Source organism: Typopeltis vanoorti, chromosome 10, assembly GCF_054136105.1.
Source record: "Typopeltis vanoorti isolate ZY-2024b chromosome 10, IOZ_Tvanoo_1.0, whole genome shotgun sequence".
Classification (NCBI taxonomy): Eukaryota; Metazoa; Arthropoda; class Arachnida; order Uropygi; family Thelyphonidae; genus Typopeltis; species Typopeltis vanoorti.
This window is the reverse complement of record NC_143558.1, coordinates 9471519-9494986: the sequence shown is the minus strand read 5'-3', so window position 1 is coordinate 9494986 and position 23468 is coordinate 9471519. Positions and strand designations below refer to the sequence as shown.

Here is a 23468-nt window from a genome sequence, read left to right as displayed (position 1 = left end):
GAATCCATTGTCACTGGGGATGAAACCATGGTTCAAAAGGGAATCCATGGAGTGGCACAAACTAGGTGAAACACTGCCAAAAAAAAAAACAAGGTCACTCAATCCAGCAAGAAGATCATGACAACAACAATCTTTTGGGATTGCCAGGAAATTCTCTTGACTTCAATTCAAGGAATACCATCATGAATGCAGAATATTATGCTTCACTCCTACACAAACTGCATGATGCTATAAAGGAGAAGAGATGAGGAATGCTGAGTAATGGTATTTGCCTGCTTCACAACAATACTCCAGTTCATATAGCAATTGTTGCAGTGAAGGACTGTGGCTTCCAAGAGATTGAATACCTACGCCACAGCCCAGATCAAGCACCCAGTGACTACTACCTCTTCTCGAAACTGAAGAAAGACCTTTGAGGGAATAAATTTGTAGACAGTGAGATGAAATATGCAGTTTTAGGCCATTTTGCAGACAAAAGTACAGACTATTTTTTCAAGGGCATAGAAATGTTAATTCAAAGATGTGAAAAAATGTGTTGAAGTAAAGGAAGATTATAAATGTAGGTTTCTGTGGTTAAGCAGTTCTGGAGGTAGTTTTCAGTATTGAGACCACATATTAATATAAAAAGTTTATTAAAAATAAACAATTAAAAAACCCAATGTGAGTCATAAGACTTACATCAGGGGTAATGGTATATAAAAGTATTACACAACAAAAGCTTATTGACAATTAAATACATATATTAGATATGTTTTTTATAACTTCACAACTGTTAAATAATTGAGAAACCAGAATACAAATGATATATTTGTTACTGTATACATGTTGGAACATTGCTAGTTATGTTCTGTGGTTCATGGGTGCTACGAGGCCTGTGGCAGTTCAATTTTTGATGAAGGCAGACCATACGATGTAAAATCAAGCCTTGATTTTTATTGCACTGTGTAGGGATCCTATGCATTTGTACAGCTTCTTTAAATTTTCTTGTGGAACAGTTATCAATATATGACATGTTTGTCTGTTGCCAGAGTATTTGATGGCCAGTAGTGGCTGTGTGGAATGCTAAACCTGATTTGTGCTCCCTTCTTTTTTTAGAAAGCTTTTACATGTTCAGACATGCGGATCTCTCCCAACATTCCCATCTGGCCTGCATAATAACATATGCCACAAGAGCAATGAATTTCATAGCACACTGATTAAAAGAAATGAAGAATTACACTACCTAGCACAGAACCTTGCACTTAATGGTTTTGAACCCAAGACGATCGAAAAAAACTTAATACAGCTTCTGCAACTCCCTTCCCTGTGTGTGTAAGAATTGCATTCTTGAAATCTTAAACAAGATTTCAAGAATGCAATCACGCTGCCGTACATCAAAAATGTCACTGACAAATTGGCTATGTTGCTCCGCGAGTACAACATAAAGGTGGCTTTCTACTTTTACAAAAAATATCAAGATTCCTACATCCATCAAACCACCACATCACCCCCATGAAAAAACCAGGCATCTAATACAACATCCGTTCTACTTTTCATAGTTCCTTCCAACTTTGCATCATCTGCAAACAACTGTATATCACCATTTAAGCTCTTCCCAATATCATCTACATACAAATTAAATAGCAATGCCACCACACCACTAATGACTTTCCTCTTCTGGGATATCACTCCCCTACACACAACTTGCTGATATATATCAGACAGCCAATAATGGCATATAAAAGTATTACACAACAAAAGCTTATCGACAATTAAATACACGTTAGATGTTTTTTTTTAATCTGTCATGTAGGATTAAGGATGTTATGATTTCATTGTATGAGGCTTTAATCAGACATAGATTAGGCATATATCTCCAAATCCAGTGCACTAATTTATTATGCAACACTATCTGTTCCAAATTAATTACAAGCTTATCATTTGAAATCTGTCAAAGGCCTTAGCAAAATCTCAGTATGAGGGTGGTTCCATAAGTTTCCTGCCTGACTAGTTTTTAGAGGTGATAAAAAGAAAACAAATGTGTCACTTTTCAACAATCTTCTTTCATAGGCAGTTTTCGGTATTGAGACCACACGTTAATAAAGAGTTAATGAAAAATAAACAATTAAAAAACCCAACAAGGTTCGTTGCAAATGGATTTGAATAAACTCTCTGAATGAGCAAATGAGTGGGGCTACCAGTTCAATAACATACAAGTTTAAAACCATACTAGCCAAGTATGGTTTTAAAATTCAGGAAGCACAGATAGGATGTAGAGTTGTTGGCGATATCTTAGAAGAGGTGGAGATACGAGTTCTGCAGGTGTTGGTGGATAAGAACCGAAAATTTCAGAGACATTTTGCTAAAATTGTGAGCACATTATGGCAAAAATACAAAGGCCTCTATCATGTAGGATTAAGGATGTTATGATTTCATTGTATGAGGCTTTAATTAGACATATATAAATCAGACATTATAGATTAGGCATATAGATTACAATGCATAGATTTGGTTATCTCTGGTTTTCAAAAGGATGAGATATTGAAAAGGGTTCAGAGACTGACTAAGGTGGTTTATTAAAGTAATGTGGATGTGATTTTTCATAGAATGGATGGAGAAAGGGAGAGAGCCAAAGGCCATCAAACAAATGCAATGATTTGTTTGACTCCACGGAGGTCCAATAATAATATTCGTGCAAAAGCTTACTCTACATTAATTCCACCAGATGTGTAATGATAGCAGTGTAGATATGCAGCTGTAAGTTGCCTTGCAATTGTTTACTACAGACAGTATAAGACAACCCACAATCCATACATCACAAGTAATATCCTTTGTACATCTGGAATATACAAATATTTGTATATTCCAGATGAATTTAATGTGAAGGTTGAAATACGTAGTTAAAAATTTAAATAGAATATTAAATTATTGCTTATAAAATGTTAGCTCAATAATATATAAGTGGTTGTTTTTCAGTATTTAGGTTTAATAACAGCTGCCCATATTTTGCCTAGCTTGAAAGTATCTTATGAAAGTACCTGGATGTCTCCTAACTGGTTTCATAATCTTGAGATACTGTAATATTTTTTTTTTCCTTTTTCTACAAGAATTAAAATTCATTTTTCACTTTAAATTCTCTGTGATGAAAACACTGAAAAATCATACACTATAATTATAAGTTTATTAGCTTTTACATTTTGAGAGTAGATGACTTTAGATAGACATTTTTGTTTAAATGAAGATAATAATTAATTATTCATATATATTTGTGAGTTACTAAATTATTAAACCAATATTTTGCGTCACCAAAGCATCATCATAGGTGAAAAGATATGAAATATGCACATGAATGATAATCAGCCAATTACATTTCATCATTATCTTTGAAGATTTTTTAAGTGGAGTTTTTAAGCAAAGATGGAAAATTAAGTTGATATAGTGAAAAGACAATATTGAATAAATTTACATGGATTGACAGAGAAATTAGCCAAAACGTTAAACTGGCAGTACACAAGACAGTGTTCAAACCAATTTTAACTTATAGATCTGAGAGTTGAGTTATTTGAAACAACTTTCCTATTTTGAGAAAAAAATAGTGATTTTAATGGCAGTATCATATTAAAACTGATGTCAGAGTAGCTCAAAATTGTTAGCATTCAAGAATGTGTGAGCAGAGATAATTAGAAGTGGCATGTGCTTAAACAGAATGAGAGAGGAAGTAATAACAAAACTTGTGTTTAATGCCAAGAGGACCCAGATAAAGATTTAATGGTTTGATGTAGTTAGATCAAAATCAAGATCTGATGGTAATGGAGCCCTGACAAACAGAAGATTAATTTAGAGGAAAATTGCTGATAGTAGGTTAATAATAATGTACACTATCATGTAGTACTGTCATAAGTATCCTATACACCTCCTGAGGATAAATACAGTAAACCCTCAATTTAATGGACTAATAGGGGTTAAGAGGTATCCGTTAAATCGAAAGTCCACTAAATCGCCAATTTTTTTAAAATAAAAATATCTGTAACATTATACTGCAATTTTATCAATATTAGCACTGTAATAACAAAAAAATTGTTTTACACACACTTTTAGATAAGTTAATGTGAAGTTAATATTCGATGTTGAGGTGCTTGGTTTAGGTAATCCTGCTTTGAAAAACTATCAGGTTTTTTTGAACTTTTGAATTCAGCTGTTTTTTAATAATTAATTCCCTAAAATTACAAAAATTTGTGTGTAATAAAACTGCCGCAGAAAGTCACACTACGCAACAAAAGAACCAATTACAGTGCGATTGGTGTGATCATGTCCTAATCATTCGCGGAACATGTTTTATGAGCGATGACTCATTTATGGTGGCTAAATTACTAATGTTTTTCCAACATATAATGGCCTACTCGTCAAAATTTGTTAAAAATAACAGGAAATTAATAACAAAATATAACCTGTTAATTTAATTATAAGTAAATCTTGGTTAAAAGCATTTTAAAATTAACAGGGTGTTAATTTTCACGTGATATACAGACCTGAAATTTCGTCCGTTAAATCTGAAGTCTGTTAAATCAGGGGTTTACTGTATCAGGAATTTGATGATGATGGTGCTTAAACATGTGCCTTGGTAACAAGGCAAAATATTAGTTTAATTATTTAATAAGTAAATAGTTAATTTTCCTCAGACATTTGTTTCTTCCTCTAAACAAAAATATGAGTGATAATCAGTGATATCACTCATATAAAAAATATGAGTGATACATACCACCAAATTTAAATAAAGCTTAAATAAATACACAAAAATTTGATCCCATATCAGAGCCATCTTCTGAAGTACATGCTCACACTATGCTCATGCAAACTACATCACTAAGTTAGAAACTTAAATGCTATCGACAAAAAAGCTAACTCCACTTTTCAAATTTCCAAAGGGTGGGCTTTACCCACTGTTAGTATTTGTTTCACAGAATACTCTGTCAATTAAAAAAACTTTACTAAATTCATATTATTACCAAATTACCAAATTCATAGTTCTCCCACCACCAGACATGTTCTAAAAAATTTCTTCTGAATCTTGTAAAAACCTCTCAGTACTTTGTATGTCTCAATCATATCACTCCTTTTCCACCTATTAACCAGTTTCTGTAACCCACAAATCTTCAACCTGTTCTCATAAGGTTCATTTCATAGACATGCTACCATCTTGGTCACTTGCCTCTGGATCCTCTCCACCTCATCACCAAGAAATCCTGGCACCCAGATCTGTGTGCAGTAGTCAAGATGAGGTCTTATCAAGGCTCGATAAAGAGGAACAATGACCTGTTTGTCTCTGCTCTTTAAAGTATTCTTCTTAAATCTAACATTCATTCATTATTCATTTCTTATTTTTAAATGGTATTAACACCACCAAACAATTTTAACAAAATATGTTTTATTAACTGCTTATATTTCGCAGAATTTCAAAGCAGCATCATTAGAGCACAACACAGCTAGTACACGCAACAGTGAATAAGTGAAGCAATACAATTGTAATGGACAAAAGATCTAAAGTCCTATTTTGGCACCCTCTAATGTTGTATATATAAAAAAAGCATTACTGCTATGTGGAAGTTGTTCTTGCAATAACAGTCTCCCAAATTTTTGGCAAATTAATGCAACTGTATTTGTTTAGGTTAGAAGAATTCTTCAAAGCCATGGCTGACTCAAAAAATAATCTTTCAGATCTATAATGGCTTCTAAATAGCACATTCATTTTCTTCCATCTAATTCCACATAGCTATAATGCTTTTTTTTTCTACAACATTAGAGGGCACCAAAATAGGACTTGAGATCTTTTGTAAGTAAAATAATACAATTGTATTGTTTCACTTGTAATAATACGTTTTTAACGTATTATTAATACGTTAAAAATAAGTAATGTATTCTTCTGTAACCAAGTAATCTGATGAGCTGCTTTAGCCACTTTTATATATGTGCCCCCTAAACTTCAACTCCTTATTCACTAACACTCCCAAGTCTCTCTGGCTTCAATTTCCTGGAGTACAGTTGCACCAATGTGGTATACAGCTGGTAATCTTTTCACCCCAAAATGCATAACCTTACACTTTGCCACATTAAACTGACATCCATTCTGCCAATCTATCCATATCATCTTGCAAAACTTTGACATCATCAGCATTAACTATTGCTCTACTCAACTTTGCATCATCGGCAAATAACTGAACAGTTCCTCTCAGATCCTTTCCTATATCGTTAATGTACAAATTAAACAGTAGCAGTCCTAGAACGAGAACCCTGTGGTATGCCAGTAGTCACAGGCCTTCTTTTGGACTTTACTCCTGAATAAACTACTCTGATATCTCTCCATCAACCACCCTCCTATTCATCTCACCAACCCTATATTATTATTACGGGTATCTCCACGGAGTCAGTAGACTCATCACGGGAGACCCAAACTAGCAAAACAATATCTGTCATATCTCTTCTTGAATTCATTTACAGACGAAGAGTTCACAACTAAGTCAGGCAATGAATTCCACTCATTCACCACCCTCCAGGCAAAAAACCTTGTTCTGACACCCTTGTTAACTACACTCTTCTTTAATTTCGAGGGATGACCTCTTGTTCTTCCATCACTATCACACAGCTGAAACATTTCCCCTGCATCAATCCTATAAAAACTTTTCAGTAATTTAAATGTTTTTATCATATCCCCTCTTCTCTGCCTATCAACCAACCTCTGCAATCCACAAACTCTTAATCTATCAATGTAGGGAGCATTTTTTTACATCACTTACCAACTTAGTCACTCTTCTCTGAACCCTCTCCACAGCCTCCTCATCTCCAAGGAATCCAGGTGACCAGACCTGAGCACAGTAATCCAAATGTGGAAGTATCAACGCTTTATAAAGGGGAATAATAACCTCTTTATCTCTGGATGTCAGTGTGTTCCTCAACAACCAAGTAATCCTATGTGCAATCTCAAACACTTTAGCAATGTGTCCTCTGAACTTCATCTCCCTATCTACCAACACCCCTAAGTCCCTAGCCTCATCAATCTCTTGGAGTACTGTTCCATCAATGTAGTACACAGCTGGTAATCTTTTAATCCCAAAATGCATGACTTTACACTTTTCCACATTGAACTGACATCCATTACCTTTTGCGTATTCTACCAGCTTATTTAAATCATCCTGCAAACTTTCAACATCAGCTTGATTTTTTATTGTGCTACCCTTGTATCATCAGCAAACAACTGAATATCTCCATGTAAGCCATTTCCTATATCATTTATATACAAATTAAACAACAATGGCCCAAGCACAGAACCCTGAGGCATACCACCAGTCACCTGCCTCATCCTGGACTCGGCTCCTCCATACACCACCTTCTGGTATCTCTCCCTGATCCATTCTCCTATCCATATCACCAATTTAGTATCCGTTCCCATCTGCTCCAATTTGCGTAACAGTGTTCCATGGGGTATCCTGTCAAAAGCCTTAGCAAAATCCAGAAGTACCACTGTGTAGCCAGTTCCTTTGTCCAACTCTGATGTCATTCTATTATGAAAAGTTAATAGATTGCTAAGGCAGGATCTACCTTTAACAAAACCATGTTGACCTCTATAGAGTATCATATCCTGATCCACCCATTCTTGAATTTTGTCTTTAACCAACTTTTCCAATACTTTTACCACTACTCTTGAGATGGTAATTGGTCTGTAATTAACTACTGCAGTTTTAGAGCCACCCTTATGCAAAGGAACCACTTTGCCTAACTTCCACTCCCTAGGGACCATACCAGAGTTCAAACTTAAATTAAATATCCAAGTAAGAGGGGTTGACAATTCATTTGCACATTCACGCAACACCTGAGCTGATATTCCATCTAAGCCTACAGCAGTGTTTGCATTTAAATTTTGCAATATGTTAAATACCTTTGATTTCTTAGCTTCGATTCTCACATTAGTTATTGCTACAGGTACAGAGATATCCTCACTTGGGTGATAGACTTTTGAAAAGTGATCACTCAGTAACTCTACTATTACATCTGATTTTGTCACCTCAATAACATCAGCACCCACTAAAGTTATCCTTCCGAAGTCATTCTTCCTTTAACTTGCCACATAGCGGAAGAACTCTTTGGGATTACCCTTGATCTCTTTGGCTAAGGTCTTCTCATAATCTGATTTAGCTTTTCTTCTTCCTAGCTTGAGCCTTGTACTGCTCATGGGTGTACCAATCGCCTTTCTCCTTGTAAATTCACCACAACATTTTCTTTTTTTGCAGGTCAAGCTTGATACTACTGCTCATCCATCTAACACCTGCCTTGTTTGACTTCCTGACCATGGGGACACAATCTGATATTGGTTTCCTCAGATACCCACTGATTTTATCCCATGCACTGCTAACATCTTTCCCCTGCAATATGTTCTGCCATGGGATGGCTGCAAGCTCATTCCGAAGCTTGTTATAATTGCCTAACCTGTAGTTCTGTATATACCCCTTCTTAAGAGAAAAATCCACAGATTTTGCAACCTCAAGTCAATACCACATGATCACTTTCACCAATTGGAGGTAACGAGGACACCTTACTTATGCATATATCCTCTGAACCAATAACCAGGTCCAACACTCTCACACCACGTGTCCCTTCAGTTATGTGCTGTTTCAAGTAATTATCTCGTAGAAGACGTATGAACTCAATTTCCTTTTTGCTACGTGATATTTCCTCCTTCCAATTTGTATCACCATAATTAAAATCCCCTATAATAATCACTAAACCTGCACTCATTGCACTAATTTGCTGATGCATGAATTCAATATCTCCCCCTGTACTCCCTGGCCTATAGCAGCATCCAACTGTATATTTGGTTGCATTGGTCACTATTTTGCACCAGACCACCTCAAATGAACTCTCATTCACATGTCTATCATCTTGATATACTACTTTCTTTGGCTGCAACACATCAGCTATCATCAACCCCCCCCCCCCCCGTTCTATCTTCTCTATCCTCCCCGAAAATATTGTACCCATCACATTCAATTCCAGTGACCACATCTTCTACTGACAGCCAAGTTTCACTAATGCCTACAACTTTTGGTGAGATTGCACTGACTAATGACAAAAATTCTTCTCTCTTATTTCGAATGCTTCTTGCATTGGTATACAAAAATTGCAGATTCCCTCTAGATCTTGTACCGGCTTTAGAACTGATATATAAGTCACTAATTTCAGTAGTCCCATGTCGATTTTTATCCCCTCTCTTCTGCAATTTATTCTGCCAATAAGGATCAATAAATATACAATCAGTGCTAAAGTTTCTCTCTCTTACATTCAACCTTTTCAATATTAGTTTCCCTGCCCAATTACTTCAACTTGTTCAGAAAACAGTAACTTCTTCAATCGCTTATGTCCTTCCATGTTCAGATGCAACTCATCTCTAGCATACGACTGTCTTTTTCCTTCAAACACACTCCAAACATCAAATTCCAGACCTCTTTTTTTGCACATTCTTGCAATCATATCATTCATTATCATTGCTCATCCACTTAACTCGTAATTGTCAAAACGAGGCAGCACACACACTATCCTCCCATTGACACTTTTCCTCTTCACAATATCTAACAATGTTCTTAAATCTTTTCCTACTCTATTTATACCACCACTCAGGTCATTTGTACCCACTTTAACTATCATCTTGTCTGCTTCATGCCCTCTCTTTATTGCTAAAGCCACTCTTTCTATTGTCCCACCAGCCAAGCACTCCTCATGCATACCACTCTCCATACCCTTAATCATAGAATCACCATATATCTTACCACTCTTAACTTCATTCAAGTCCACACAAGCGTCACTCATGGACTCATTTTCTACGCTATTCAGCATGACTCTCCCAGTTTCATTATTCAACGCTCTATTACTTACCCCCCCCATGACATCTCGTTACTTTTAGGCCTCTTGTGGTTTTATTTTGTTGACTCCCAATCACTCCCATACTATTTATTACTGCATCATTTACCACAGACTCACCCATATATAATCCTGTTCTAGTTACTTCAGCTAAAGTAATTTCTATAGTCCTAATTTCTCTGTTTAACACATTAAACTCAGTTTTAACTTCCAGTATTCCTTACTGAGCACTTCTAATTCTTCATGCAGAAGATGAAGGTTATTTTTCATTTTCATGAATTCCCGCCGAAGTTCTTTTGCTACGGACCCAATGTCAGCTTCCATTCCTAAACGCTCCAGCCTATCTGACACTTCTCACATACGTCAACATTTTCGTTCTTCTCATTTAGCCAGACCAACCACAGACCCTTCACATTCTTCAGCGCATACATGTAGCAGTTTCCGCAACGCATCCATTGCAAAAAATCTAACGCTGAGCCAGCCTTTCACGTAGAAGTCCTGTGTGCCACTGACGTACGTTTCTTATTGGACAGCATCTTTACACATTGAAGTAGTGAAACAAACGGCAGCGAAAACACAATATATACAACATCCAAACAATAACACCACTGAAGGATACTTGTATCTAACCAATGCACAACTGCAGCACAATTTGAGACAAAAAGCCACACTATATTTAAATTTAAAAACACGTTTTCTAGCCTAACTAAACACGACCGTCACATTCACTAAGGACACTAGTGCCACCCAGTCCCCATGTAGCACATGGAGATATCCATCCCCATGTGCTACAGTTTACCAATTAGAATTCCATGTGATACTGCTAGACTTTGCAAAGTCCTGCAGTATTACTATAAACTCATGACCTTTATCCAACTCAGCTGTCACTGTATTATAAAATTTGAGCAAGTTACTGAGGAATGACCTACCCTTCACAAAACCAGACTGCCCCCATACAGTATTCCATTCCTGTATTTTGCTCTCGACTAAACTTCTCCAATACTTTGACAACAACTCCTGATATGCTGATCGGTCAGTAATTTGCTACATCAGTTTCGGGGCCTCCTTTACCAAGTTACTAAAGTATGACTTCTTAACAAAAGATTTCCATTCTCATCGATCCAGGTTTAAATTCGATCTCTAACCAACCTCTCTAACACCTTCAACGACTGCACCTGATACATACACTGGCCTATAGATGCCAGAAATTGCTCCAATTATTGCACAATAGCACTGATTTCTCATGCAAGCAAGATCCTACTGAAGATTATTCAACAGCAGCTACAGCAGGTCATCAATCAGGAGCTACCCAATGCCCAAATTGGTTTCAGGAAAGGGAGAGGCACTAGAGATCACGTTGCCAACATTGAAAAGACCTGTGATGAACACCAGAAAGACCTGTACATGCGTTTCATTGATTACAATAAAGCTTTTGACTGTGTGGAGTATGATAAACTATGGGTGGCTCTGCATAACCTTGGTGTCCCATCTCACCTGATCAAGCTTATTTGATCACTGTATGTTGACCATAAAGCAACAGTGCAAACACTTTATGGTGACACAGATTGGTTCAGGATCAGCAAGGATATGAGATAGGGATGTATTTTGTCCCCATTTCTTTTCAACCTCTATGCTGAAGTAATCATGAGGAAATTAGACGTGGACTCATCCAATATCAGAGTGAAGACAGGAGGAAGAATTATAAACAACTTGAGGTATGCAGATGACAACCTTATTGGCAGAAAGAGATCTGCTAAATCTAATTTTGAAAATCAAGAAAGAAAGTAAAAAAAATGGGGCTGCACCTTAATATAAAGAAAACAAAGATTATGATAACAGCAGCTAATTAAAATCAATGACGAAGAAATTGAATTAGTTGAAGATTTCATCTTCCTTGGTTCAAAATTAACCGTGATGGCAGATCTCTCTCTGAAAGCATGCATAGGATCACTCTAGGCAATGGTCAAACACAAATAAGATCTGGAAAAGCAAAAAGACATTGCTCAAAGTACCAAAAGTAGATTAGTCAGAGTTATAGTCATTCCCATAATAACGTATGGGTGCGAGAGCTGGACAAATACCATGGACAGCCAGGGTGACAAACAGAGAAGTGCTGAGCTCATAAAACCACTGACATCATTGGAAAATTACTAGACTAACTTACTTTGGCTGCATCATGCATGTCAATTCACTAGAGAAGTCTGATGTTGGGAATGGTCAGTGGAACCAGAAGAAGGGGGCCAACAAAGAACATACTGGCCCAACACCATTCAAGCAGATACCAAATGAACATCAAACAACTGAAAGAAGCAGTGCTTGACAAGACAGCATGGAGAACACTTGCCTATATAGTCACTAAGAGTCAGACACAACTGAATGTTTAAATCATAGGTAAACATGTATTTTCCTTTATGCAGTGGTACTCTTTGAATCCCACAGCCTGTTGGTTGAAGATGACAATCCCACAGGCATGGATGTTTGTGATTATCTTTAGGTGGAAGATGAATTTCATTGCCCAGTGTGAGACCGCTGCCCTACTTATTGGAAGCCTGAAGTGACTTGAAAAAGTTCCTGTTTTCTCCCTAGAGTAGTCTCCAGACTATGTAAAAATAAATAAAAACAAACAAATATATATAAAATTGATAAAAGGGAGAAAAAAAAAAAAACTTAAATCCACCCATGGTACAAAATGTACTATAGGCATATAACATTCCATGGGTGGGAATGACAAACATCATGATACTCCATCCAGTCCAGTCCCAGAGACATATTAACATCAAGGTTACAATATTCTAAATCCATTCTTGAACTGTCAAGTCTAATATCTCTTATCCAAGAAAACTCCTAACCTCCTACGTAAAAATTTCACTAAACATTTCCACTAGAGCTTCAGCATATACAATGATGTCACAATTATACAATGATGAAGGTTATATTCTTTATAGGGATTAAAAAAAATAGAAGCTTTCATCTGTTTCCACTAAACATAACAGGTAGAAGATTGGGATGGCAACTTCCTAATGAAACAAGAGATAGGTATATATATTATAAGAATATTTTGCATACATACATTTGCTTTAGTCTGAATTTCAGAATAAATGATAAAAACAAACAGAAATCATTGGAAATGACTGAAAATGATAACTAACGTTTTCAAGTCAGGCAAATGGAAATAACTAGCTTCACATTTTCTAGAACAGGATTTCTGAATTATCTAATACTTAAACCATCACTTATGGTACTAATGTGCTATGGATAGAATTATCATTAAAAAGCCTATTACATCTAAATTAATGTCAATAATAAACATATTAAAAAATAAATGAATTACCTACCTTGTTCAGTTCTATTAAGTAATCAAAATTATTAATGCATCCTTTAACCCAACTATTAACCAATGAATTTAGGAATGCTTGCTTATTTTGATGAGTGCCATCTTTGCTTGTTTTAAGAAGTGAAAATGTGTGATCCTTTGCACTTTCTTCTCTATATCTTTGGTCTTTTTCTCTTAATACTTCAGTATTCTCCACTGGAATCAAGTTAGAAGAATAGTGTTTTTGATTATCACAGGAACTTGATGCCTCAGCACTGGAGATATTAGATTGTGGTAGCAAAATCTGGCATGGATTTCTTTGCATTTCTTCTACTTCATCCCACAGGTCATTCCACATTCTTGGAATAACTTGAATCCAAAGATTTCTGTCAACTGAAATATCTGCTAGAGTAAGTATGCCCAGATGAAGTCCTAAGTCATGGATTTCTTGAATCAGCTGCAACAACTGGTAAACTACAAAGAGGCATCTAGTTGTTGAAGTGTCTAAAATGGCAGGACTAAACATTATACAATGATGAAGGTTATATTCTTTGTAGGGATAAAAAAAATAGAAGCTTTCATCTGTTTCCACTAAACACATAACAGGTAGAAGATTGGGATGGCAACTTCCTAATGAAACAAGAGATAGATATAAGAAATTTTACATACATCTGTTATTCCTATTAGACATTTTATATGTATGTATTTTTCAATAAAACACTGAGTACTGTTCAGTATCAACTTCTACATGTCCTTAAAATAACATTCTCATAATATAGTTTTTTTTTTTCCCCCTTGGCTTTAATATTGAATGGCATGCTTTATCAGTTTGTGATGATTTTAAAAAGAAAGCTATATTTGAAAGGTCATTCACTTGCTCATAAAAAAAGTGACATTTTGAACATTTATTTTAACTGTGAGCTATAGAATCTGCATATGAAAATTACACCAAGTTGGACTCCTACAAATAACAGCATTTGATTTATGTGTTGTCTGGAATCAGAGAGAAGTAAAAAAATTCTTTAAAAATTATCAGACTTGTCTTAACTTTAATGGTACCTGTAACACAAAAATTAAGAATAAAATATTACATACAGTATTTAACTTTATCGAGATTAGCAACAAATACTTTGCACTGAAACTAACAGTACCTTATCAGTGTGGAACAAATAAGCAATTCAAAGAGATAGATTATGAGGTGAATATAATCAGCTAACCCATAACAGCAAATGCATGTTCTAGAAGAATCACACAAATGAATAATTCATGATCTCTGATATTTACATAGGATGAGACTTTCCCAAATTTTTAGAACTGAGAGGGCAATTATTCCCATTTAAATTCATACAGTGTAACAGGTGATGATAATGGACATGATTTTGCTATCATCCCATATCTAGATTTTATGCATAACATCGAGTGCAACCTTTCGTCATGAGGTTCTGTTTCAAATAATTCTGCTTTATTATTAAATCTATTCTAATTTATCTGCAAACTAATTCTGTGCAACTTAAAACAACCCTATATTTTAAAAGATAAAGGAAATGCATAGTAATAAAGGTAATTATGAAAGGATGGACTTCCTTTTGCAGGATAGATCTACATATCATGAAATAAATTAAAACCTACCACACCAAGATTGGGCAGTAAAACGAAGGTGATGATAAAATGAAGCTATGCACCTAGTTTGGGAGGACCTCTCAAGAATACATAAAGAAAGCTACCTGTAAGTCCATTACGAGATCCATTGACTGTACATAGAGAGGCAAAATTTCAATCCTGTCTCTTAAGTGCAAATACCAAACACTAGATCATTATTAAAAATTATTCACAGTTTCTTGAAAAGGTCATACATACAGGATGTCCACAAATGATTACCCTGATTTCAACTGGCTATAATATTTTAACAATGAAACTAACTGAATAAATTTTGTTGCAGGTAAACTTAGGCACTCAAAGTTTCCATACTGGTATCTTCAGTATACTGCTTTTGCCACCAGGAGCGCTGCTGATTTTCTTTAAAAATGGCTTCAGTACAGGAAAAAGCCCAATGTGTTATGTGGCTAGCAGAAACAAAATCTCCAGTTATAGTGCAGCAAATGTTTAGGGCACAGTATGGAAAGAACCCACCTGATGTTAAGCTCATTAAGTCATAGAAGACGAAGTTTTTAGAAACAGGTTCAGTTCATAAGGGTGCAAGCAGTGGCAGACCATTGATTTCCGAGAAGACAGTTGAGGCAGTTCAAACTGCCTCAACTGTATCCTCAGTCACCACAGAAGTCAATCAGAAGAGCTTCACTAGAACTTCAAATGCCAAGGAGTACAGTCCACAAAGTGGTATGCAAACGTTTGAAATTGTTTGCATACAAAGTCCAAATTGTCCAGAAGATAAAGCCAAATGATCGTCCAAGGCATGAAGAATTTGCTAACCTCATTTTGAACTGCATCGATGAGGAAAATGATTTTTTGCAGCGCGTTTGTTTCTCTGATGAGGCAACATTTCACGAGTGGAATAGTCAACAGACACAATGTAAGGATCTGGAGATCTGAACACCCACATGCCATAAGACAACACATTCGAGCTAGTCCAAAACTTAATGTGTGGTGTGGACTAATGCATGATCGAGTGATTGGCCCTTTTTTCTTTCTTGAAAAAGAAATTAATGGAAATGTGTACTTAGACATGCTCAATAATTATGCCATTCCCCAGCTACAGGAGATGCAACCAAATATTATCTTTCAACAGGATTGAGCCCCCCCCCCCCCCATTGGTCTCGTGTTGTTCGCAATCGTCTTAATCGAGAATTCCTGAATCGCTGGATTGGCAGAGATGGCCCCCAAAGGTCACTGAACATTACACCCCTAGACTTTTTTTCTTTGGGGGTATGTTAAGGATCTTGTTTATACAACACCAGTTCCAGACCTTGTGACAGCGCATCAGAAATGCAGTTGAAGGAGTCGCACAACAAATATTCGAGAATGTGTGCCATGTTATTGATTACCACTTGGATATTTTACATGTTACCGGCAGTGCACATACTGAAGTCGTTCATTGACTTTTTTTTTTCTATATGTTATGCATTGAAGTCTAACTTTGTGTTCCATTTCAAGTATCCATTGAAGAGTTATAATATATTATAATCACGGTAAACATTTGTGGACACCCTGCATGTGTATTTGGTATACACACCAAAGTTCTGCACATCATGCCTCCCAGAAAACTGGAGTTAACAGCAAGAGCTTCTCATGATCAAAGCATTCATGGAATCTAATGGCTTTGACCTTTATCATATTCAATGGATATCAGCCTCTTACAATTCTACACCCAAGGATACCACAAGAGAATACAGACTTCCTATCCAATACATTTCTGCACTTCTTGAACTTATTAGCAGAATCCTGAAATGTCCCCTAATATCACATGTTTCAATCAACAGAATTTCTAATCATCTGCCAACTATAAAAGACAAACTTCCACTTCTATCTTTAGCCAGTATTTACCAGATTCCTGGTGAGAGTAATTTAATATACTTTGGACAAACTGGCCAAAGTTAGTGAACATCAGAAACATCTGCACTACAATGAGAGTATCTTAAACCTCAAAAATCAGGTCATGCATGACAGTATTGAAAGTGAATATAATATCCAATGATGTTTGCCTACCTCATAAAAGCAGCTTTAAATGTCTCTTCAAGTTCAAAAGGTTCTATCCTGAAAGTTAGGGAATTTTCATCTAACATAAATATCAAAAATCATTACCTATTTGATATAAGTTTTCTAGTAGAGATGGCACTTTCTGTTATGGGTTAAGTGACTTATTTATCACATTTTTGTCTCTGAATTAACAGTATGTTCCACAATAACAATGTACTGTTAATTTCAGTACAAAATATTTGTTGCTAATCTTAACAAAGTTGAGTAATGTTCCTAGTAAATTTTACTCTTGAAACAGGACAATGTACAGTTTTAACAACTACACTGTGTAGTCCCTAAAACTGATATGCATTGTTCACATGCAAGTTAATATTAATTAACTGTTTTAATTTTTATATTATTTCCCTGGAAATAAGACTTGAAAGAGGGATTATACTATATTAACATAACTAGAGTAGCAATGAAGCCCCAAAATAGTTGAGATACTTCTAAATCATAACGATGATAACAAGAAACAGTGATCTGAGAACAGAGGGAACAGAACTCAAGGTAAAGATGCTAAGGCTAAGATGAAATGCTAAGGCATGAAATTAAACATTAAAACTTCTTGAATGTAAAGCAATTTTAAGCAGAGTGATGTGGTTAGGCTTCAAAATAGGAAACTGGACAATGAGAAAACAAGAACCAAACTTTAAAAGACTGTGTGGTAAAAAATGAAGAAAATATTAAGTCAGGGTGAATGTAAATTATGCAATGTGAAGGTGAATAATGTAAACAATTATGTACATGGTATCCTATATACTCACAGCAGATATTACACAACTCTTCACTCTAGTAATTAATGCCTATTGCACAGGGATCAAGACACTTAACTTGAATACTTAATTTCCTTACTTGTCTTTGTGATCACAATGTCACTACTCTAACTCTGAGAATGACTAAGTAACTGGAGGTGATGAAATATTTGTAATAACCTACTTCCTGCTTGGGCTTGTTGTGATAAGACATTAAAACTTGAAAGTAACATAAGAAATCAATATATTAGCCCTACAAAATGTTCGATTCTGGTTAAGTAGTTTATAAAATACTGTCAAATTGTATTTTTCTAAAAAAAAATTTTTTTAATGACTGCTATTGTTAGATATTTACCTGGAATGGCAGTGTCTACTGTCCCAGAGCACAGATTACTTCAAAAAGTGTTCAGCCAATCAATATCTGTTCCATGAAGAAATTGGCTAATTAGGTAATAATGGCACCTCACAGTCTACTCAAAAATGTGTGTGTGTAAATTGTATTTCATCTTAATACTGAACACAATGTTATGGATCACAAGAGCAACTGCATTTTTAAGACAGTGATACTAATACTTTTGTAAAAACGTCATAAGACATTAAACCATAATGGCAGATTTATGCCCGAGTTGAATATGGTGCTCCACGTTAGGTGTGGTAAAAAGTGATAAAGCTTCTGCAAGAAGGGTTTATAAAGGAGTGATGATTCACAAATTATATCTTCTTCCACTCAAATGCCAACCTCACCTCACTATAATCTCCTCGCCTTGTTCTAAAAGCATAAATTAGAGCATGGGTAGTATTAATGGACTTGCATAGCAACAGACTAGCAACCTGTCCTACAGTAGTTTTAATTACTTTCAGGTCTCATCCAAGGGAAAGCCAGGATTATCAGGAAATAAAGATGAATGAAAAACAAAAGAAAAAAAATTGCAGCATGAATGGAAGTGATTACATAAAGATGAGCTGGATGAACAATTAAATCATGCTGATATAAAAATATCAGATATTAAATAATATTATTTAATGTCAATATTAGAATAACACACAGAAGAAACAGCAAAAATATAATTTTTGCTTTTTTAAAAATTAAAACACTGAAAATCATAAGAATTAGTAGGAGATACCTGAAATTTCATTAGGATACCAGTTCTGGATAAGAATGCTGAAAAAGGAAATTAAGAATAGGAACAGTAAACAAATTGACACTTATAGGTAAAGATGAGGAGCTAGTGGATGTAATAATAGAGAACAAATATGTGAAAGAAAGAAAAAAAAAAAAGGGAATTGAAGCGCTCTCTCTCTCTCTCTCTCGGAAGGGAGAAGATAAGTCAAAAAATGTTCACTCTGTCATCTGTAAAAAACTAAATAAAAGACTTATAAAAAGGAATTAGAAGATAATCTATACTTTAATATAATTTTTTTGATTTTAAGAGGAACCTGTGGCATAGTAAATTAAATAATAAAGAAACACGTAAAAACTACAGTGATATCTTTAATTAGTAAATGGACAAATATTTCTTACTAAAATTAATAGTACATCTTCAGTGTCTGTTACGGTAATAGGAATGGAATACAAGCAAAACGTTCGGTGGATCACCTATTAAAATACAATTGTTACCGCGTGCTAGGAAATAATAGAAAATAACAAATTTAATCTATTAAGATAAATGGTTTTTTTACATAAGATAAAATTTCCCAGATCTTTCAGAGAGAAAGACAGTCATTTCTATTTAAATTCGGTCGGTGTAAGATAGTTTCACAACTTTCTTTGCATAAGTGTTCATATTTTAATCTACATCTATGGAGGAGAACAGCTTTATCCCACTGGACACTATGAGTAGAGCCAATGCTGTGCTGCGCCAGACCGAACTTCAGAGGTTTGTTATAATCAATATAATCTTGATGTTCTTTTATTCTATTTTCCAAAGAACGGCCAGTTTGTCCAAAATAAGAGACATCGCATTCACAAGGTATTTGGTAAATGCCAGCCAAAGATAGAGAAGACAGTTTATCCTTTGTAGAAGGTAATAAAGAAGAAATTTTGTTGATAGGAATATATGTTATAATCAATCGATACTTTTTCAGAACTCTACCTACAGGTTCTAAGATTCCTGGAAAGTACGGAATAGGAACTCTGCAGACTATTGAAGAAACTATAGGTATTGGAACATAAAAGTCAAGTATCTGTTGGATTTGATTGGAGTTGTAATCATTTGATTACATTAATTTTTTAATGATGGAAAGTTCTTGTTGTAAGATTATTGGAGAAGAGCAAACTTTATGTGCTCTATGAATTAGTGATTTAAGAATGCCAAATTTTTGAGACATGTGGTGCGCAGACTTTTTGCGAATGTATCTGCCAGTAAATGTGGGTTTTCGAAAGACACTTGTAGATAAGGTACCAGAAGACGTTCTAGTAAGGAGGATGTCCAAAAATGATAAAGTACCAGAGTTTTCTTTTTCCATAGTGAATTGGATGCGTGGGTGAAGGTTATTATTTATCCGTCGTAGAAAAGTGGAAAGTTCATTTTCAGTGTGTGGCCAAACAGCAAAAATATTGATGTTTTTGCTGTTTGGTACAGCAAAGATGAATGGATGAGAACATAGTATCTTCGAATTGTTTCAAATAGTAGTTTGCCAAAAGTGGAGGCAGAGGGCTACCCATGGCAATACCTTCAATTTGTTTGTAGATTTTGTTTTTCCAACTGAAATAACCTGAGTGGATGACATATTCGAATATCCTTGCGATATCTGGAGGGTAAGCTTCATATAAAGAACTGACTGTGTCGGTTAATGGGATATTTGGTAAACAGAGAAATGATGTCAAACCGACATTATTTCTTTGGCTCTTTGGCTGGCGTTTACCAAATACCTTGTGAATGCGATGTCTCTTATTTTGGACAAACTGGCCGTTCTTTGGAAAAAAGAATAAAAGAACATCAAAATTATATTGATTATAACAAACCTCTGAAGTCTGGTCTGGCGCAGCAGAGTATTGACTCTACTCATAGTGTCCAGTGGGATAAAGCTGTTCTCCTCCATAGATGTAGATTCAAATATGAACGCTTATGCAAAGAAAGTTGTGAAACTATCTTACACCGACCGAATTTAAATAGAAATGACTGTCTTTCTATTTGAAAGATCTGGGAAATTTTATCTTATGTAAAAAACCATTTATCTTAATAGATTAAATTTGTTATTTTCTATTATTTCCTAGCACGCGGTAGCAATTGTATTTTAATAGGTGATCCACCGAACGTTTTGCTTGTATTCCATTCCTATTACTGTAACAGACACTGAAGATGTACTATTAATTTTGGTACGAAATATTTGCCCTTTTACTAATTAAAGATATCACTGTGGTTTTTATGCGTTTCTTTATTATTTACTTTAATATAATGGAAAACAAATCTCATTTATACAGCTAAACCCATGTCAACAAGGTTTAGGGAAAAAGCATTATTTCAGCAGCAGCAGTTGTTATTATCATCATACGGCAGTATCTCCCAAGAGTCTGGAGACTCAAACTATTATAAACACAAAATCTATCAAACTTCTACTTAAACTCATTCACTGTCAGGAAATTCACAACTAACTTTGGCAATCCATTCCACTCATTCACCATGCCTAAAATCTAGTCTACACACCCCTACTAACCACACTCTTATACAACTTCCATGAATGACCCCCTAGTTCTATGACTATTTTCATATAATGAAAAATTTTGTTGTTGGAAGTTTTTTTCACTTGGTTATATTATAAATTAAAGATACCAAGAATTTTATATACTTGGTTTAATCCTTTATCCAAGTGTAAGCAAATAAAGTTTGCACCTGAAGTATTTTCAGGACTGGGGCAACTTGTGGTAAAGGTGATATGACTTCACATCACTTGCCTTAGTACCCCATAATGCAAAGCACATCTCCTTGTGGACATGTATAATGCTATGCATTATGGGAAGGGTCACTACCAAGACCTGTTTAAGTGAGGTTACCTCTCCAAAAACTTGTGCGATCAGCTGGATCACCCAACAACGAGCGACCTGAATGATCATTAACTCGCATAAATTCACATGGAGAGAAGAGACAAGGAATAAGAAAAGTTTCATTGACTATGTTATTGTTGATAGTGATGTTTTCTCCCTGATGCAGGACACCAGAGTGTATAGAGGATTTGAAATTGGAAGTGATCACCATTTTGTCTTGAGCAGGACTAAATTGAATTTCATATTGAAAAGAACATGTAAGAAAGTTTTAAAGTGAATAAAAGTTGAGCAGCTCTCAGATGTGAACTGTAGACTAAAATACACAAACATGATTAAAGAAAAAATGAAAGAGTTTAAGAACAGGAATCAAACCTTGGAGATTCAGTGGCAAGCCCTGGAGAAAACACTGATTGATTCAGCCAGAGAGACATGTGGTGAGGTTGTCTGCAAGGATAGAAAAATCAGAACTACATGGTGGACACAGGAAGAGACAGTGAAGGAAAAGAAGAAAGAATATCAAAAGTTTCTGGCAAATAAGTCAGCTTGTGCTCTTAGAGAATACAGAGACAAATGTAAGAAAGCTAAACACCATGTAAAACTGGCTAAACAAAAGTCATGGGAGGACTTTGATAAGAACACAGAAAATAAATATCAAAGTGGCAAGATATTCTGGAAGTTGTTGAAGAAACTCAGAAATGGAGGAAAGAGTGTTGTGAAAGGAATTAGAGATGATAAAGGTGACATGAAAACAGGAGAAAAAGATATCCTTGAGGTATGGAGTAATTACTTTGAAAAACTGCTAAATGAAACAAGCAGTGATGACAGCACAGGGGTAAAAAACACTGACCTGGCAAGCAGTCAGGAATACATATCCATACTTGAAGTAGAAAAAGCCATCAAAAGCTTGAAATGTGGAAAGGTAGCAGGAGTAGATGATATTCGACCAGAAATGCTGAAGTATGGAGGTATAAAAGTCTTACAGTGGTTGCACTGTATAGTTCAGAAGGGCTGGACAGAGGGATGAATTCCAGACGATTTTAGGAGAGCTCTCATAGTACACATTACCAATATATTACAAACAAACAGGAATATATTACTTGAGCAGTCCAATGCATTTCCAATTTTCTGAGCTTTCATGGCAGATTCCAGATTACTTGTGAAAAATATTTATCACTTGCCTTTAATTAATTCGACATATATTTGTGTACAGTTCCTTATCCTTGGAAGATAACTTATAAAAAGTTCTGACATTCTTTAAACTTAACTCCATAGAGTAACTATCTCATCCAGTTCTGCTCTTCTTGTTTCCAAGAGACAACATTCTTAGTTTCCCACCAAATTCTTCTTTAACAAGACATTTAACAAACATTAAACAAGACATTTATGTGAGATTTTACAATGGCTTAGTATTTCGTGAATAAATTTTTTTTTTTACATATCTCCTTTTAATTTTAACAAAATGACTCCTCTTATGAATATGATTTCTAGGCCTAAAATTATATCGCCTTTGCCTATTTTCAATATATTTACCATTAGTTTGTTCAAATCTTCACTAACAGTATCAGAAGCTTGGTTATCTTCATTAACAGTATCTAAATTAGAAGCGACACGTAGTTTCTTTAATCCCTTTTGAATTTTCATATGCACATTTATGATACTCTGACATTAACTCTTCTAAAATGCAATTATTTTCGTAACCTAAATTATCAAGTTGCTTAATTTTATTATCTACTTTCTCTTTGGGGAACTTAGGTTTATATTTATGTACATAACTAGATGATCTTTTGTATTCATTTTTATGGCTTCGTTGCCTTGAACTTTCAGAACAATTAGCTTG

At 35.2% G+C, this 23468-nt stretch overlaps 1 protein-coding gene across 2 annotated transcripts in view; it reads right to left on the bottom strand.

Moving 5' to 3' along the window:
• The window catches only part of Wdr81 (WD repeat domain 81), a 369840-nt gene that overhangs the window by 303197 nt on the left and 43175 nt on the right, over nucleotides 1-23468 (bottom strand). For both annotated transcript variants that reach the window (XM_090398673.1, XM_090398674.1), the window contains exon 5: nucleotides 13221-13828. In XM_090398673.1, the coding sequence (XP_090254799.1) occupies nucleotides 13221-13828 (608 nt within the window). The remainder of the gene's footprint in view (nucleotides 1-13220; nucleotides 13829-23468) is intronic.